The sequence below is a fragment of the Musa acuminata genome, chromosome BXJ2-8, assembly GCF_036884655.1.
Source record: "Musa acuminata AAA Group cultivar baxijiao chromosome BXJ2-8, Cavendish_Baxijiao_AAA, whole genome shotgun sequence".
NCBI classification, from domain to species: domain Eukaryota; kingdom Viridiplantae; phylum Streptophyta; class Magnoliopsida; order Zingiberales; family Musaceae; genus Musa; species Musa acuminata.
The window spans coordinates 12,045,996-12,066,145 of record NC_088345.1 but is presented as its reverse complement, the minus strand read 5'-3'; the positions used below and the strand labels follow the sequence as shown (position 1 = coordinate 12,066,145).

The following is a 20,150-nucleotide window of genomic DNA, read 5'->3' as shown; positions in this document are numbered from 1 at the left end:
TGGTGTTTCACAGCGAAATTTTTTGCGGATAAGCCCTCCCCACATGCGAAATTATTCTACCTTTGTCACTCCATTACCTTTCTATCATCAGACAACAATGTGACCGATTCGTATGCATATATTTACTTTGTTTCCTTTACTAGTAATGATCGATCGCATGGGAAGCCGCTACTAAATCTATGGATGTAACAGCGGCCCGGAGCGGCCGAGGTAGCGCCCGTGGTTATGGGAGAGGGCACCGATTTGGTTCAACGCTCGTTGAACGGGGCAGCTGGATCTCGCGGGGTTTCGGGTGAGCCCCCACCACGGGCTCGCGCACTACGGGGTTGTTACGGTGGAGTGAGTCCGACGATCCGGTGCGGCTCGCCCTTGGGAGACCCGAACCTGAGGCGCCGGGCCCCGTCCCCTCCACGTTTGATGCTTTGCCGCACACGGCTGGAAAAGCTGCAGCCTGTCTGGATGGAGACGGGCGATCCCCCCCCCCCCCCCCCCCCAAGAGACGATCTGGCATCTCCTCGTAGAGGTGACGCGTGGGAAATGCTCGTTGGAGGACGGCCATGCAACCTAGGAGGTGGGTCGGTGGGTCGGTGGTGGTGACCGATTGGAATCCGTGATGTGAAACAAGAGGCCGTCGGTGGTAACGGCAAGAACTCGACGGCGGCGTGCACGATAAGGATAGCCAGCCGAGCAATGAACACGGCGGCAAAGTGCATTCATTTGGCTCGTCAGGAAACGAGTTGATTTTCTCACACAATAAATTGTTGCCTTAGTAATAAAATCTATCATCGGTAAGAGTCAGTTCAGTTCTTCGATGTAGAAATTCTTAATTTATTTTGATTGACTCTCTTGTGAATTTTAATTAAAAATAATAAAAATAATCATCCGAATATATATATAATTGTCATATCATCGTCCAACGACAAGCTTTAAATTTTATGATCATTTATGAATTTTTTCTTGTCTTATCATTTATAAGGAGAAACATAATCATTAATTTTTTTTTCGTTATTTATTAAACAAAGAATTATAAGTTTTATTTTATATATAAAAGTTTTTTAAGATAAAAAATTGAAGAAAGAACTTCTCTCTTAATTATCTCACTTTACTCACTTAAGAATCGGAGCGATCGGTGAAAACCTCTCTCGATTTTAGTTTTTATGTAAGTGACATATTTTTATCTTAGAGATAATTTAAATAATCCTGTACATACAAATCTCGGTCAACAGTATTTTTTCCTAACAATCACGTCCAAGTAGATCTAAATTTAAAGATCCAATTTAAGTATTTATTTTTTTATTCATTTTTTTTAAAAAAATATAAAGCAGAAATAACAATGATAAAGAAAATGTTACCTACCAATTTCATCATGTTTATTTGCATATGAGTTCAATATTTATTTTTATAGTTGAACTCATCCTAAATTCATTTACTAGCATCTAAACCCGATTTATATGGATGGATACAAATAGATCATGCTATAAAAAAAAGAAAAAAATATTTCCATTTTAATCTTCATTATAAATATAATATCTCTCATTTTTAAATTTTTATTGGGACTTATTTATAATGTAAGAATCTATTTTGAATTGTTTATGAGACCTAATTATAAATATGAATAATACAAGGATTAAACTATAAAATATATAAAAAAAATATAAATTCTACCACCTCTACCTTAGTTCTTAAGGAATTTGAGAAGGTAGCATGAGAAGAAAGAAAAAGAGAAGAAGAAGTGAAAAAAAAAAAGGGAAGGAAGAGGAGAAGAAAATTTGGGGCATAGAGTTTTCTTGCTCAAATCCTCTCATTTGTGATAAAAAAAATTTAAAAATAAGTTTCTAACCCCATCCTACAATAATCTTAATTTCTGTTTTTATTTTAATTTTAAATAATTTAAAAGATTTTGGCTTAGCACCAGATATTTCTCTGTTTAGACACAAAATCATGAATATAAATTTTTTTAGATATTTAACCTTCATGCATTGTTTTAGATCTAAGTTTTAGTACTAAACTTTGATTTAGGCAAAACCTAATTTATGTGGAAGTAAACAGATAGATCTTTCTTTTTATACTTGGATTGAAAGATTTGGAGTTCAAATATTAATCCAAACTTCTATTTTAATTGATCCTATAGATTCTACAAAACATGGATCATAATTTTTGACCTTTCGAAACTAAACTGCTTTTAATACTATGTTGAAAACTCTAATTTATATGATATATAATTTATTAAAAACTAGAATCATAAATATTTTGTACATACTTGATTTGAAATATTTAAAACACAAATACCTACTGAAACATCTATTTTAATTGAATAGAGATGATGTTTTATGATCTTTTATTACTAAATTATTTATAACTCTCTATTGAAAACTTTAATTTATATAAAACTTAATTTACATGAAAGTAGATTGATATATCTTTCAAATACAATCATTTTAAGTAATTTGGGGCATAATTGGTTATCTAAAAAATTTGTGAAATGTACCTCTCAAATTCTACCAAAATACGACTTTTGTCAATTTTTTTCTATTTTTGCTCCATCTCTTTCAAATTAATTTTTTTATTTTAATTGATCCTTAAGTGATTGTTTTGAACTCTTGTATACTATTATTCTTAATTTTTTTTAATATTTAAATATATTATGTGAAAGATTATGTTTGTATTGTATTGACTCATATAAGTATATACGTTTTGTCGTCCCACATATACTTCTGATATGTGCTAATTTTATTATTTATGATGTATTTTTGTACTATGGTGTTTATAAAATTATTTGAACATTTGTTAGAAATGATAGGGTGTTATGCTTAGAGCCCGCGAGGTTTTATTGGCCCCCTTTTCCTTCATTAAATTATTTGGACTTTTGCTAGAAATGATAAAGGGTGTTATCCTTAGAGCCCGTGAGGCTTTGTTGACCCTCTTTTCTTTCATCAAAATATGGATGGATGATCATCCCAAACGTAGGAGATTATGTTTATGATCTAATTTGATCTTCTATGTGTTTAATATGATATCCAAAGTTTTGATTATTTATTTCTATATACACTTTGGAAAAAAATAAAATGAATGCAATATCAAATATAACATTTGAGCTTCTGTTTCATATTTATTTTTTTGATATACTCTGAAATATTTCATAGGCTAGTGATATATTTCAAAATGCTTCTTATACCTCTGAAATATTTTATATACTATTGATATACTTTTGAAATATTCCATATGCTATCGATATGCTTTGAAATACTTCTTATGACATTGATATGCTACAATTACTCTTTACTCGCTTGTTATAAATAAAATATATTTTAAATAAAATAACATTACAATTCTGCATTGGATGAGTAGATATCTCTAAATAACCATATCCCGCCTTATATTTTGATGTCAAGTTTGTTTTAAAATTGTCTTCTTTTAATGGATATGTTAGTCGTTTAAAATTGTCTTCTTTTAATGGATGAGTAGATATCTCTAAATAACCACTCCATTGCTATATAAAATTTTTAGATTAGCTTGTCACTCACTGAAAAATTGGAATTGAGTTGAGGTTATGGAAAGCTACTAAAATTTTGGGTAAATCTTACTAGTCGATATATTATTATTATTTAAGTATATTTTACATGTAATGAAATATTCTCGATAAATTTTGAATGATGTATCATGTAAAAGCCTCAAAAGACATCTCACATTTAGAATTTTAAAATATTATGTTTAGTTTTACAATAATATATACTTATAATAAATTATTAAAGTTTTAATTATATAAGTTGTTATGCTTATGGATTTAATAGTATGATTAATTTTTTGTTAAGTTGGCTTGGGTTTTTATAAATGTTTGAGTGATCTGGTGGATGATTATAAATTGTATAAGTTTTATAGGTTTTATAGATTGATTGATGTTTGAATATTTTTTAATGTCCTTAATGTTAATTTGGATCCTATATTAGATTTTTGATGAAATTTAATATTATTAATTTAAGATAGAGTCACATATCTTGAATGTGATAATTCGAACGAGGGTACCATAATAAATTAGATATTTATTTAAAAAAAAACTCATAATTAGATTTTATCGGAAGCGATCCCTTCTTCCATAATTTATTTGGGATGCTCCAATTTATTCAAATATATATAAAAAAAGAAAAAAAAAACTCCCAAGTCTGTTCATCTTATGTCAAATTAGATTTAATTTTATTAAAAATAAAAATTAATAAAATAAGTATTTTAATCATATCTTTCTTTTATCATAAAAGTTGAAGTGATTTGAACAAACTCTATGTTATGACACTCGTAAGTGAATTACATTACACTCGATTGCATAGAATTAGATGACAATGTACCAAAATAAATTATAAAAACATCTTAATATCATCAAAAATATAAAAATATTATAATAATTATTTATATCAAAATTTTCTTTGGAAATGAAAGTTGAAGATAAGTTAGATAAAGTTCACAATGATAACCTTGAAGTCAATCGTCTGACATTATGTTGGGAGAGTGACTTCGAACTCGAGATGAAAGCATATCAATTTGTCTTGAGATGTTGAGGAGTGATTGTTAATGATTTTATTGATGGAAATATGGGTGATCGATGAAGATTTAGGTGGTTGATAGAGTGGTTTTAAATTCGATAATGTCACAGAAAGATCCTATAAAATATCGAGGTCGAGAATACTCGACTCGATCCATATTATGATTGTTGAGTTAATGCATTTGCTTGTTGAGTTGACTCCCTGTGGAGTTGTTAGTCGTTTTGCTTCTTGCAGAGATCAATTTTATCCTCTATCACATGATATTAAACTCGTAAATTAATTACATTAGACTTGATTGCCAAATCAATACTTAGGTTATGACAATCCATTTATAAGTGTAGCATTATATAACTCACCTTAATCTTTCAACATAATTAACAAATATGATGTACTTGATTGTAGAATTAATACTTTGATTGGGATAATCCATTTATGAGTGTAATATCGTAAAGTCTAAATAACCCTCTTTAATCTTTCAACATAGTTACAAATATCAAATATAATGTACACGATAACTCTATGATTTTTTTTTATATATTTTTTAAGTCGAATTTGATATATTTTGGTTATGTAATAGTGTGTAATAGAATTCATTTATAAGTATAACATTATTATAAAGTATATCAAACTCAGCTTAATTTTTTTAATATAGGAGTTAAATATGATATAAATAAGGATCCCATTGATTTTTTTTATTATAGATGATTTTACAGATATTTAAATCAAATATGATATTAGAATGTCTTTTGGTATAATAATAATAATAATAATATTATTATTATTATTATTATTAAAATTACTCCTATAAATTTGTTTATGTATTATGATATAAATATAAAAGCGTAACGTGGGCCGTTATAATGGATGAACACTACCGTTACGAGCACCGGTCACCAAATTAGAAACTGATCGAACGAGAATCGACCATCGGGTCAAGGCGAAGAAAGACGCATCAACTTTTCCTCTCCTGCGCTCTCTCCGGCGACGACGAGATGGTAGACCTTCTCCTCCTCTTTCTCTTTCCTGTGCCCAAATCTTTCTTCCTTGGCCTTCGTGTTCGGATTTCTGTGAAACGTTTTCTTCTGACCGTATCGAATCGAATGGGGCCAGATCCGGTTCATACTGCTCCAAAACCGGCAGGGCAAGACGCGGCTGGCCAAGTACTACATCCCCCTCGAGGAATCTGAGAAGCACAAGGTCGAATACGAGGTCCGGGTTGTTTTGCCCCTCTTCCCTCGTCTTCTTGATGTGTTCTTATTTTTATTTTGTGCGGACACTAAACATTTTTGTTGATCGGTAGGTTCATCGGCTGGTAGTCAACAGGGATCCCAAATACACCAATTTTGTCGAGGTAAGCGAGCAAACCTCTAATTAAACCCGCTACATATTTTTCGATGTTATTGGTAAAAGTCGATTATTGGTCGGCATCGTATTTTCTGATCACCTTGATATTGGATCTTGATCGTATCAGACTGAGCAGGTTTGACTTACTTTCAAAACATCTTGATTACTTGATCTTCGTGAACTGGATATTGGATCTTTCGATGGTTGCTTTTTTATTATATTTTAATCTATGTACAATATACCTTGATATTTATTTGGTGCATTGCGAAATATCAAAGTATTAAGTTGTCCATCATAACGAATGTTGAATACCATGTATAGAAGTAATTGTGAAATTTCCATCTTGACCATCCTCTGAAACTAAAGCATTCACAATGTAGCCAACAAGCATCTCTGTAGTGTCTTTTTTTTTTTAATCATTATTGTGACAATTGGGTATTGACATTTTACGCATATTGATAGGGATACTGCAAGCATTTTTTGTAGTGCTACATGATCTTCTACATCCTTTTTTAATGTAGTTTCAGCTTCATTGACGCATCTTTTTAAACTCCTAGGTCATATTTGTCTAGCGCTGCTCTTTTGGTTAAACATCCATCTATCTTGACATTTTTCTTACTTTGTTTTTATTCTGCTATATATTTATCTTATATATACTTCTGCAATATGTATCTGTTTCTGTTCTATTTAAGTCTCATTATGTTCTCACCTTCTTTAAGGTTAGTAGTAAGATATCACTATCCTTTTTCATTTGTTGCTGTTGACGAATAGATTTACTGAATAAGACAGATTCAGATTTGTGTTCGTGCTTCAGACTGTAGAAATTTTCTTTTGTGTATTTGTCTGATACTAATAGTCTATTACTACTGAATTCAAGCGTATTTCTTCATGCAGTTCCGCACGCACAAAGTTATTTACAGAAGATATGCAGGACTCTTCTTTTCAATGTGTGTTGATATCACTGATAATGAGTTAGCATACTTGGAGTGCATCCATTTATTTGTGGAGATTCTTGATCATTTCTTCAGCAATGTCTGTGAGCTTGATTTGGTATTCAACTTCCATAAGGTCGGACCCCCTATGAGAATTTCTAGTCTTGACTGCTGTCCTAAACTGTCAGATCTGTTCATTGGGTGCAATCAATATCTTTTGCTCATTATTTAGTTTCAGGCTGTAACTGCTTCCATTGTGATGAATGCATCATCCGACTTTTTTTCTACTGAAGTTTATATATAAATTATTGTATCTTGAATACGCTTACAAAGTTACAATGTGGTGTCAGTACCTGGTTGCATGATTTTGTTTTTATTCACAGAGCTATATTCTGTTTGATGAATGCACAAAGCTTTTCATTTCCTTCTAGCTCTAAACAGTTAGGTATGAAATTTTTGGTGGGAGAGTGGGAATTCATCGAGGTTTATAATCTAATCAGGATCAGTCATGTGCTCCTTGGTATAAATTAATCAAGTTTTTGATGCATAAATTTTAAGGTGAGAAGAAAGGGAATATAATATCTTGAGCTCCTTAACTCATGTGAACTTTAATATGATAAATCGTCAATTTAAAATGACAATAGATGTTTGTGATGTTGAGTGCTAAGAATTGAGTGTTATAATCGTCATCATAATTCATGATATCTGTGATAAAAGATCCTTTAGACTTCAAGGGTTCTGGTTTGTATAATTTTTTTCTGTGAAAATAAACTTTATATTATCCTCAAAATGCAAACACTAGAATTGATCTGGTCATCAGAGCACAAAATTCTCCTCAACTCAGCCGGCATAACTTGCCACCATAGTTGAGATGTACCAAAAAGGTTTTGCATGGGAAGCCAACTAATGAGACACTTGTTTGCTTCCCTAAAAACATGAGAAATGCTGCAGTCCTCAAAACATGACATTATGTTCCAATTAGATATAACACAGTTTAGAATACGTCTTGGAGGTTCTTTTTCTTTGTTCAATGCTGTAGCTAGAGCCATATCATCCACCTCTACTAAAAGCATTTTGATGCCTTCTCCTTTTGCAAGGATAAGTCCTTCGAGTACCGTAACTTCTTCATGATATCCCCTGCTTCCTTTGTCAATGTATTTGCATATTGCGATTACACAAGTACCCTCTCCTGATCTGAAAATGAAGCCAACGCCACCCTGTTATGAATCTGCATAAAAACCACCAATTACATCTTTTTTCCAGTGCACTAGAACATGACATATTCTAGTGTGTAATCCCCTTCAGGTTCAGTCAAAAGTTTATGATTCATCACCATGCAATAAATCTTTGCCATAATAACAAATGGGCTGGTTCTAGAGTCTTTAAAACACTGATCATTATAGGCATTCCAAATCAGCCATAGGCCGTAAACAATAATGTCTCTAAGTGCCCAAGCACACTCCGTACCAAGAGATTGACCCTCACTTGTCCCAGTCCTGAAAGAAATCAAATTTCAACTCCAACTTTAGCTCTAGTAGATTCCAAACTCTTCTAGCAAATTGACATGAGATGAAGACATGGTTTGTATACTTTTAAGGATGGATAGTTTTGAAGCTAAGTTCTACTGTATAATATAGAATTATTTTCAATTTTTTTGAAAATTTTCCAAATAAGATATTATATCTACCTTTTTTGGGCAAAGAAGCCATAAATTTAAGTACTTGTTCATTTCACGTACTAGCTGACCAGCAGAACAGTACAGTATTAAGTACCTTTTTTTCCATAAAATACTTAGCCTAATTATTTGTTGATACTGTTGGTATGCCTAGCATTAGTTAATTTGAACCAGTATGGTACACTGGTTGCAGTCGTATTGGTACCATAATGATATTTAAATTCATGAAAGAAAACTAGGTATTTATTTCTTGAATTTGTTAAAAAAGATTTGAGGAAAGTAATAGTGGTTGGTCAATAGAATCAATTTTTTTTCTGGCAGTACAGACAAACCTTTACTGATCCAAGTATGAGAATATCCAAAGACAGGTCTATAACAAGCTGGTACATGGACTGGTTTGCTGAATATATTTATTTCTACATAATTCTCACTGTTATGAGATCAGATTCTAAATTCCAGCATTGCATATGATAATGATATGAGACTCAAAAGTAATGTGGGCAATCAGGAACATGGATCATGTTTCTGAGTTTGGTAGAGGGATCCATATTAATATGGAAGGCCTAATCCTCTATATAGTCTCATTTCGGAAAAGAAACATTTTCAATTATTTAGCATTATATCAGTCCATAAGCTTTGAACAAATGAAACTGTAATATCAAGAAGTAAGCTGGAAATAGGCAAACTAACCAAAAAGTAGTAAATTGTTCATATGGATGCATTTTGAATTGTGCTTCGGCTGTTCCAGTTCCACAGTTTAATAATAACTGCATTTGAGAGAATTTGTTGTGCTACATAGGAAATTTCACATAATATTTGCTACTAGTTAAGCATGACTTTGAGAAATCAGAAGTACTTCAGTTGCAATTATGTATGTGAGAGATCCATCATCGTTAAGCTTATGACATGGATCATCTGACGTATAGATACAACATTTCCAGGTATATCTCATATTGGATGAGTTTATTCTGGCTGGGGAGATTCAAGAGACGAGCAAGAGGGTGAGTCTTCATCTGTTAGATTATTATTCATTCTTTTTCGTATTGCCATGTGCTAATTGCCTTGCTTGTTCTTTACAAATGTGATTTTAATGCACTGCTATTTCTGTTCGTTCTGGGAGGGGGTAAGAAAAAGCAAGCACTTCCAAAATTAATATGAAATTCATGTAAAAATCTAATGCTGGATCTATTTTATTGCTAGGATTGTATTTATCCATGAACTAATCATGTATAAACTAGTAGACAAGTACCTGTTCTTATATCTTTGTCATATTACTAATCTTCTTGTGTTGGATTTCATTATCTTGTTCGTTCTTCAACACATCTATCATGGAAATCCTTCTTTTTTTGTGCCTGCCTTGTTGATTAAAGGCAAACACTGAAGCTTAAATTTTCTAAAGTTTATTGCTGTATATATTCACTTGCTTGTATTGTAAAATTTCTTTGAGCATTTATCGTTTATTCTCGAGGATGAAGTGTTGGTAGGCATCTGGCCGGGCAGTTGCGCCTGATACACCCAATCATCCAACTAAATTTGCATCTTCTTTTCCACCTTGCAGGCAATTATTGAGAGAATGGGAGAGTTGGAAAAGCAAGAATAAGAATTTGGTTCGTGAAATCGGGGCCCCAAAGCTTCGGTTTTGTACCTTCATTAATTAGTTCATGCCAGAGGACAGTAATTTTTTTGCTAGTTTGTGCTATAAGATACTACATGCCTGTTTATCGTCACCTATTATTGGAGAATAATAGTCCCTTCGTACGGTGGACTATGATATGCCCATGCAGCAAGTACTGTAGTTGTTGCCCCTTTGGATTGATCAGTGTCAAATGTTTTAAGTGTGCCTCTTTGAACCCATTTGTATTTTATCAGTCAAAATGTTGCTCCAAATGCTGATGCGTCGTTTCTTTTGCAACTTGTTGACTTATTATTATATCTTCTATCGTTAACTGACCCGTGTAATCATCTCACAGCCAGACGAGGAAGGTCGATTAGCGAACCATTAAATGTAGAATGATTTTGACTAATAGTTATTTTGCATTTGAAAATTTTAGAGATAGAGTAGTGGTATAGCACCTCGATTAGTTTTCAATCAAAAATAGATAAGACTAAGATTATATTATTATAATGAATAGATTATTATCAATTTCAATCTAATTATTTTGATTAATGACTTAGGTTAAACAAGATTGATAGGTTTGTTATAATCCATCAAGTTTGGATCGTGATATTTGATATCAAAATCGAATTGATTTAGTATTTAGTATTTGGCTATGATAAGAGGGTTTAAGACCATTCAATGAAATAAAATTCATATACTAATTAGCTCATTACATTTGAATCATAATATTTGGTATCAAAATCGATGAAAAAATTTTAGTAAAAAAAATTATCCATGGATGGAATAAAATTAATAAACTAGTTAATCAATCAGTTCCGAGTCGTGACACTTGTCACAAGGATGAAATTATGATTGGACAAAAATAAAACACATAGTCTTACAAAAGAAAGTATTTATACAAATTTGCATTTAATATGTCACATAATGAGACATCGTCTCACATTTATGGTCACATTCCAAAAAAACATAAAAAAGTGAGCCCACCACCACGCCAACGACGTCTGAGTTACAGAGAGAAAAGTAGGGTTAACAACCTTGACTTAACATGCTCTCTTCAGAATGGTAAGCTTTTCTAATCCTTACATACTAAAACATGATGCATACGAAAGAAAGTGCACCAAACATGTCACAAAAGCACTTGTAAACATCGAACTCAAGATTTCTTCAACCTTCTCCATTCTCTATGAGCTACAACTTCCGAGGATCAGTGACCAGTAGATCGATTTGGCACATTGCGAGATCCCATGCTTGCGGTTTTTAGGAGTCTGCGGAATTCATCCAGGCTGATTTTCCCATCCTTGTCGATGTCAACCTCCTCTAGTAGTGGATCAATGGAGCCCTTCAAACCCGTGTGCTGCAAATATTGAAGTAACTATCTATTAGGCTCTAATTCTTAACCATCTATTTGCACGCTGCAGCGAGAGGTCAAGATCACTCAAGGATAATATAATCTAAGAATGTCAATGTTATTGTGCAAACAAAACAGGTTATAGTTTGTTTCTGAAACAAATAAAGCATGCATTCAGAATCAGAAAATGTTCCAAAGAAATTGTACCATTCGAAGTTCCTCAGGTGTGATATATCCATCTCTGTCCACATCAAACTTATCAAAAGCAGCTTGTGAAAGCGACCGCCACTTTTCAGAGTCGAGCTCCACCAACTGATGCATATGCAAAGCAGCAGCTACAAATTCTTCAAAGTCGATAAGGCCATCTGTATTGCTGTCCATCTGCTCCAGAAGAAAAGTACTGGTTTTAGAACTTCAACTCTGAAGAAAAAGTTGTAGGTATCCTGATATATGTAAACAACTAAAACGCAAGCCTACAAAGTAACCAATAGGATTCTATCAAGAATGCGTGCAAAAGATCAATTCCTGAATGATACTAGGTTCTTTCCGATTTAGAGTGCAGAAGAATGACCCTAAGACTAACTTTCTATGTAATTGACAAGCTAAAATGGCAAGAAACCTTTAGCTTATTTTGAATACCCTCAAAGTCTCATCTTTTGATTGTCACAGGAAAAAGGCCTGATCTTAAAAGGAAGTGCAAAATTACTGCCACCAACAGTTCCAAGCCATCACTCAATTCGATTAGCAAAAGAAATGTTTAGTACTGGATAATGCATACAAAAATGGGAAAATGTTTTACCAAGAAGAAAAAAAAGCAAGAAAAAAATTCATAAAGATTGTAACCTACCGCTTGGAGAATCTCCAAAACATGAGACTCCTTCGATTTCCAAGGAAGATCTTTAGCGAGCGCCTGCAAGTGATGATCATTGTGAATCATTGTTCTAACTGAAAAAATTATAACATCACTTATGGCATATTCATAACAAAGCCTGAATAATAATTTTATGTAGAATAATTGTTGCCGATATTTATATTGCAACTGTTATAAAGCCTACAACTGTTATAAACACAATAAACAAAAATGCAGACCCACAATATGTCAAAAACTGCAGCATGGTTTTGTATACCTATAGGACTAATATGTACCGATAGGCTTTTTACCAGCCTATAGATCAATACCGACAGGACTAATATGTACTGATAGGCTTTTTACCAACCTATAGCTCAATACCTACACGACAGAACCAGTGACAGACCATATAGTTCAATATGTCTTTTCTCTCTTTTTTGGTTATCTTTTGGTGATATCAGGCAATACAGGTTGGTGTACCACCCAATATATCGAGTTCGACAACTCATTGAAACCAGTAACAGATCAATATTGGATCAGTACATAAAACCTTGGGTTTGATATACAATTCAAATATGAAGTTCAATGTCCTCTAGGGCAAACTATCCGGACTGCATGACTGACCAACCTGCATGTATTTTTTGGTTTAGATCACCTTTTTAAAAATGCAGGAATCCAAGTAGGTTGAACCACTCGAAGGATCAAGTGGCAAGTTAAAAGCATCCAAGAGGGAAAAGACGAGAAAAAAAAAAATACTGCAAAGTTACCCAACTTATATAAAAAAATTGGTCAGTTCACCTGTATGGAAGGCTCACGACAGAGTTGAAATGGGTGCCTGAGAAACTAAACAGAACATTCAGGCCAAACTTAAAGAATATTAGTTCTTTATGCTACCAGAAACTGCAAGATGAGTTAGATGAACAAACCATCCATTTCTAGACCAATGGTGGAACACGGTCCAAACATCATATTATTTGCACTAAACCTGAATGGATGGTCATTTTGTTCTACATAAGACTGACTTCATTTTAAAAATAAAATGCTGTCCAGAGGTGTGTTGTCAACATAAGCATTTTCAGTTGTGAATTCTATGAGATGAAAAAAGAAAATTCAAAGACGCTTCTTGTACCACTGCCTAAAGAAGTGTAAAACTGATAACTAGAACAACATCGATGAAAAACATTTCATAACAAAAGCTGCTCAAAGGTGAAATTTCTTGGAAGAAAGCAACCATATTTGCACAATAATATATATAAACTGAAGATATTTAAAACTGAGTGTCAAGACAAACACACATGTCTCATTTCTTCAAGACTGATTGCACCACTTTTATCAACATCAATTGCATCAAACTGGTCTTTGAGATCAGCTAATTCCTCCTCATTGAGGGTCGTTGCTAATGCCTGTAAATGCAATGGCATAGTTTAGATTCCTAACGAGCCATTTACAATGTATGAGAAGGATATGTTATTCAACATATTTCCTATAGAACGTCAAATTTGTTTACCCTGAGCGCAAATTGCTTAAACCGACTATATTTTACAAACTGGCGCATGTTAGATAACACAGAAATATCCAAAGGGATTTCCAATGCATCACCTCCTTCTCTTACCCATGAATGTGCTGAGAGAGAAAAAAAGGATCCTTTATCAGAAGGAATTCAACAAGTTAGCAGAATGGAAAGTAGAAAGAAAATGTGATTTTAAAAGCAAAACTAATTTCTTATTGATAACAACACAATACCAAGCAGTAATGTACCAACTATTTGGTTTGGCTACAAGGATCTTTTCCACTATTGAGATAATTTCTTATCCATTAACTGATAATATAGTAAATGAAAATAAAACAACAAAAGATCATCTTGTCATATGCTACCACAATCTATAATCAAACGACCTTTGGCACACATTCAAGATGGCCAAACTTGATACTTACACAAAGCCTGAGCAGCAGTTAGTCTTACACGTGGATCCTTTACCAATAACTTCTTAACAAAATCTTTGGCACTGTTGCTTATGCTTGGCCATGGCTTTCGTTGAAAATCTGGCTCAGTTTTTAACACCTGTAGACCAGCATCACATACCATGATATTGCTGCTCGTGAATTGATATAAAAACAGTAAAATAATAATAATAATACTTACACCAGGTTTATCAAATATCAATTATCTCTACAAAAACAACAGGAGTATTTTAAATTGGTTTTATAAGCAATAATTTTATATGGAAAACTGGTATATCATCATCACAGTTTTAACAGACCCATCACTGGAACCGAGCTCCATATAGAAGATCAGGACATAAAAAGGCACATCAAGAAACAAGGCAGTGAACAGAAGATCAGCAAGAAAGACTAAGAAATAGGAACGATGACCTTTTTACTTTCATTTCATTGAGAAAAGCCAATTGTTAACCAAAAATCTAACAAAATATGACTTTTATCACAGGAAAGATCACAAAACCACAAAGTAAACAACCTCCTTGAATATTCCATTTTCAGTTCTATTCCAAAAGGGACGCTTTCCACAAAGCAAAATGTAGGTTATAACGCCTATGCTCCAAACATCTGACTCAGGCCCAGACGTCCGTTTTAGTACCTCCGGAGCAACATAATATGCACTGCCAACAATATCTTGAAATTTCTTTCCTGCAAGTGACAACGTCAGTTAGAGCTAGTTAATCTTATCACACTCAAGATTTGCATGAACAAGCAACACCTTAGGTACACCTGGCCTTATAAAGTCTGATAGGCCAAAATCTGTTGCCTTCAGAGGTGAGTCCTCTTTTGTAGATTTGAATAGGAAGTTCTGCAATTATTTAAATAAAAGAAAGGAAGTTCTGTAAACATATGAATGCCTATGATTTTATAACGACTGCATGGAAAAACAAACTTCAGACGTTTACAAATTTGGATAGCAATACAACCACAAATATTTGAATTTTACCTCTGGCTTCATGTCTCGGTGAACCAGACCATGTAGATGACACTCAGCTGCAACTTTAAGCATCTGTCGTACTACTACTGCAGCATCTTTCTCAGTATAACGGCTGTTTTTTCTGTAAAGAAAATTTCCCCACATATGCTTGGTTTAAAACTTTAAATGACAATCTTGAAGACAGAAAGCTACTAGATCCAACTGGAAAGAACATCAACAAAGAATCATATTCTAAATTCTCATGAGGATACAAGATACCTATTTGAACTTCAAGAAAAATTTCTATAACATGAACAGATAAAAAGCTTATAGGTCTTACTTGGCCAATATCCGATCAAGCAGTTCACCACCTTCACATAATCTAATAAAGAAAATACATACAAAAGTTATCATGAACTCATTGCATAAAATAGAGAAAAGATTAAAAAAGAAAACATATTTAGCAAGTAACCAAATGCCTAGAAGTTCATAAGCTTCACATCATCTAATCATATAAAAATAAAAGCAAATATCAAAATTCGTCATGATCTCAATTCCAAAAATTTAAAGAAAACAAGAAATCCTAGCGGTTGAGGAAGTCCAAAATAATCCAACAATTCTCTTTGTTAGCATTTAGATCTACAACCGAAAATTAAAAACAGAGAATCTCATCATGCTAGTGCCACAAAAACCTCCACTACATCCAAGCCACAAAAAACTACTATCAGTATCCAGTGTTATCAAGTATAATGTCGCAAGGCTTATTCAAAACTAGAAAATTTTAACATCTATGACTTAGCAAACATGCTTGCTCATGCCCAATTATCTTTCAATGACATCTAGGTATATCAAGTTTTACAACATCAGTGGAAAACTTCAATGAATTTAATAATTCTGTAATCTATATGTGCGTACTAAGTTATTAACAGATACAATTATCTACTACTGAACTTGCCTCTCCCAAGTTTGGTAACTTGACTCATCAGAGAAATGCAATTACAACCATTTATCGCCCAGTACCATCTTGAATATATCATCATACATCACGCCAGAAAATGATCTTTGTTGCCCTATGTACAAATACTAGTTCAATATAATATGCCGTCTATGAATATATCACTGTTCTCGACAGTCAGCAACATGATAGAGCAGAAATTACTTTGTTCACATCTGATTTCAGAAAATTTTATCTTGCTCACATGCTTCCTAGACTATCTCATTTGATGTTCATGTCCGGAATAATATATTAATTGATTTTATGTATGCTCATCGAGTATGAAATTCACTTTTCTCCATATTCAACAACATAAAAATTATGCTGCTTCTCATCTATTTTTACCATCAAGGCACTTTATGTCTTTTATATGACTCAGTTTTACAAGTATAAGGATACATGGAGTGAAATGGTAATCCGAACATACATTCTAGTGTACTTTATAATAAATTGGACAACTCTTCTATGCAACAAAATAACTGAAGATTAACAGATGATAATCAAGGATGCAAGATTAAATGAAAAGGTAAGGAGTTAGATGTTCAGATTACCAGCATAATAATATTGTATATATAATCCATTAATCCACTACATATATTTATTATAGCTAAAGAATCACTTGTCTCTACATTCAGCAACATGGTTAAGCATTACTTTGCATTACATACTTTTTAAGAAAGAGAAAATTAAGCACTTTTAAATCTTCATGCAAGTTTACAAATATAACCATCCTTTTAGAGATTCATGTCGAAATAAAAGATTTAAAAGTATTGTATGTACACTATATTAGTAAAATATGAATTTCAGTAGGAAAACTTTAGTAGTGAATAACCAAAAAAGAACATATATTCAAAGAATATATCAAAATTTTCTGGACCAGCTTTACAAAAAAGAGAACACAGCCTGTTTATTACTAGTCTAAGACGAGCAAGAATGAGAATATCCTGATGAAATAGACGTGGCAGCCTCGTGTATGGTTACGTTTGTCATAAAGTGCAAAGTAACTCATTCTCTAAAGATCAAAAAAGCAATGGGATAGATGTATGGATGGTTTCTAAATGTAACTTAGGTCGAAAGATAATTCATAATACAACAAAACAACTTACTCCATGGCTATATATACAAACGAATCATCTTCATAGGCATTGTAGAAATGGACAACATTTTCATGTCCTTTTAGGGCTTTCAGTATCATTACTTCGCGCTTAACATCCTCCACAGCAATGGGAAGGATCATCTGCCAAGAAATTTAGATGTCTGATGTCAATTACTAAGCATAATATTTTTATTTATTTATTTTATCATATTGACTATTGAGTACTCTTTATCAGAAAGTTTGCAGTAAACAATTGCATAACTACCAAGCACTAAAATCTCACATCTAAGGCCTGTGTACTTAATATAAGTGCAGGCATGAGCTTCTATCACACTGTAGCACATACATAGTTTTTCCCCTGTTCAGCTAGTTAAAGTAAGAACACACATCTGTTCATATTTTCAAGTCAAATAGCATAACATAATCATGTTACACCTTTTCCTTTTAATTTGCAAATATTGAATAGTGGTACCACCAGACACTACATGTGACATTCTGCACACTGCGATGGAGCGGACCAACACAAGCATGGAATACTAAATCTTTGCCCATGCTGGTTGTGAGCTAGCACGGTGCACCTAGGTGTGTCAGGGCCACCTTCAATAAATACCTGTAAGTCTGTCAAAAGATTAATCTACTGTACAGGCTTATCAGAGAAAAGTTGAAGTTTAACGTGCATATTATATCCATTTCTTGCATTTACTTGTTTTTTTAATTTTAGAAGAGGAAGGCTATCACATCCATTTGGCTTTGCAGCATAGAAACTTTAGCATTTCATCATCACAAGTCCTACGACAGCTGTAATAAAAACCATAGTGGAACAATTTAGTTCATAAATGAGTAACACGGTACTCATTCTCGCTCTGATCATTTCACACTTTGAGCTCCATTTTCTTCCAAGGATACTACAGAGAAGTAAATGCACCGATACAGGAAAGAATCCTGAACAACTGATCATCTGGACCACCGACTAAAAGAATCCAGACATGTCTTAAGAACTTTGACCTCAATCATTAATGTGGATCCAAAGCCAGGATGATTTAAGGATATGATACAGAAGGTTCCATTAAGTTCACAAATGGTAGAAAAAACAAGATAGATAAAAAGAAACAGGCTTAACTCTTGGGCTATTTTACCGTAAGTTTATATCACTCTAATATTTATTTATCATCACCAACATTTTCTAAAGCAATAAGAGCACAAAAGATGAAAATCTGTATAGGAGGTGTTCACTAAAAATCCTAGAATCAGCTGTCATATAGATCACGCCTATCCATCAAAACATCCAACGAATGGAACATTGCATAAAACACCTAGCAATCAAGCAAGTCAAGTTTCTCGTCTCGTCTTCTCCAAAACAAAATTCTACATACCTTATTCTTGTCGATCCGCTTCACCGCCACGCGATCCCCATGAGCCTTATCGGTCGCCACGAAGGTGTACCCGAACTGCCCATGTCCAAGAAGCTTCCCGATCGTGTACTTACTCGCGAAATCCCTGTCGTAACCAAAGTTCGTCCTTCTCCCGCACGGCACCAACCCGCCGGCCGCCGCCTTCTCCTTCCCGCCGTCGCGGACCCTCTGCTGCTGCTGCTGCCCCCTGTTCGCTTCCGGCCGGCCCTGCTGCTCCTCCGTGGAGGCAGCGGCGGCGGTGTCGCTTTTGGGGTCGGCGCTGGAGATGCAGGCGCCCATCTCCTCCCCTTCCACCTCCTCCTACTCCTCTTTGACCTCCCAATTATCTTAGGGTTGCAGAAATAACCATAAAATCAATTATAATCCAATTGCTGATGGTCTCGAGAAAAATCGATCGGGGGAAAGGGCTTAAGGGTGAGGAAAAGAAGGAAATGGTCTCTGGAAAGAGAGAGAGAGAGAGCGTCGTTCCCTTTTAGTTATCTTGTTGTACATATGAGAAAACTAAATAGAACATAAAGAATATGTTGTAATCTTTTTTCTCTCTTTTAATAAATCAAATATAAATATTTATAAGTGAAAGAACAAATCATATGAATTGTATAAGGTTAGGTGTGGATCCTATTGGCATTCCCATGTGGAAGTGGAGAAGAAACGCTGAAAGCGACAAAGAGAAAGACTATGGTTATGTCTGCCACGCACTTCATAATGTTACCGATGGCTCGTGGCGTGATCGCCACGTCTTAGTCTCATCCAAGAATATTAGAACTTAAAAGAGCACAGAAATAATAATAATAACAGTAGATAGACGTGGAAGTCATACGACAAAAAAAACGTGTTTCCTTGTATCATGAGCTGGACCAGTATGCAATACTCGGTAATCTCGAGGAGATATATGGTCACATCGAACCCACCTGTCCTACCTTACTTTATTGGTCAGCATTTCATAAATAATTAATTACGGATAGCTGTGGTTATTAATGCGTTTAGTGAAATATTTGCTAAGTGTTGTTTGATAAAATTATATTTTTTTAATTTTTTTTATTTTAAAAATAAAATATATTATTTTTAAAAATAAAATTAACAATAATATATTCATTTTTTTAAAAATTTTATTGTTAATATCAATAATATATTACTGGCAAAAAAAAATCAATCGACGTGTCCAACAGAAACTCAAAAAGAAGTCAACGGTAACACTTTCCGACGCCTAACTCTAACAGAACTGAAATGAAAAAAGTTAAGTAATTGTAACATAGTTATGAAATTATTCATTGGTGATGGAAATACTATATAGCTATGCAGTGAAGAAAGTTAAGTAATGTCGAATATAATAAAAATAATTATGTATTAAGATAAATTTCACAAAGAATATAAATATAAAAAATTAATTGTCTTAGATTTATACAAGAGATTGTAGCGGAATGATTGGGAT

At 33.5% G+C, this 20,150-nt stretch overlaps 2 protein-coding genes across 2 annotated transcripts; one reads left to right on the top strand and one right to left on the bottom strand.

The window, feature by feature from the left end:
* The first annotated feature begins 5,393 nt into the window (after positions 1-5,393).
* On the top strand, positions 5,394-10,373 carry LOC135619212 (AP-2 complex subunit sigma). Its single transcript, XM_065121014.1, has 6 exons — positions 5,394-5,530; positions 5,646-5,744; positions 5,836-5,886; positions 6,774-6,947; positions 9,428-9,487; positions 10,045-10,373. The coding sequence occupies exons 1-6, from the start codon at positions 5,528-5,530 to the stop codon at positions 10,084-10,086; spliced, it is 429 nt and encodes a 142-aa protein (XP_064977086.1). The 5' UTR covers positions 5,394-5,527; the 3' UTR covers positions 10,087-10,373.
* A 608-nt stretch (positions 10,374-10,981) lies between these two features.
* LOC135619210 (calcium-dependent protein kinase 18-like) lies at positions 10,982-19,181 on the bottom strand. The gene is made up of 12 exons (XM_065121012.1): positions 18,680-19,181; positions 17,317-17,447; positions 15,557-15,598; positions 15,247-15,358; positions 15,030-15,108; positions 14,779-14,948; positions 14,238-14,364; positions 13,810-13,925; positions 13,598-13,705; positions 12,300-12,362; positions 11,660-11,833; positions 10,982-11,458 (listed from the first exon to the last, which is right to left on the bottom strand). Exons 1-12 carry the CDS (start codon positions 18,995-18,997, stop codon positions 11,309-11,311), a joined length of 1,590 nt encoding a protein of 529 aa, XP_064977084.1. The 5' UTR covers positions 18,998-19,181; the 3' UTR covers positions 10,982-11,308.
* Positions 19,182-20,150: the final 969 nt, after the last annotated feature.

What these genes read in the sequence shown, in the direction of transcription:
- LOC135619212 (XM_065121014.1), top strand. An exon ending in AATACACCAATTTTGTCGAG is followed by an intron (nt 5,887 to 6,773) that starts GTAAGCGAGCAA and finishes TTCTTCATGCAG; the next exon opens with TTCCGCACGCACAAAGTTAT. An exon ending in TTCAAGAGACGAGCAAGAGG is followed by an intron (nt 9,488 to 10,044) that starts GTGAGTCTTCAT and finishes TCCACCTTGCAG; the next exon opens with GCAATTATTGAGAGAATGGG.
- LOC135619210 (XM_065121012.1), bottom strand. Translation starts at nt 18,997, where the DNA reads ATGGGCGCCTGCATCTCCAGCGCCGACCCCAAAAGCGACACCGCCGCC. An exon ending in ACCGAGACATGAAGCCAGAG is followed by an intron (nt 15,109 to 15,246) that starts GTAAAATTCAAA and finishes AAATAATTGCAG; the next exon opens with AACTTCCTATTCAAATCTAC. An exon ending in CACCTGAGGAACTTCGAATG is followed by an intron (nt 11,459 to 11,659) that starts GTACAATTTCTT and finishes CAATATTTGCAG; the next exon opens with CACACGGGTTTGAAGGGCTC.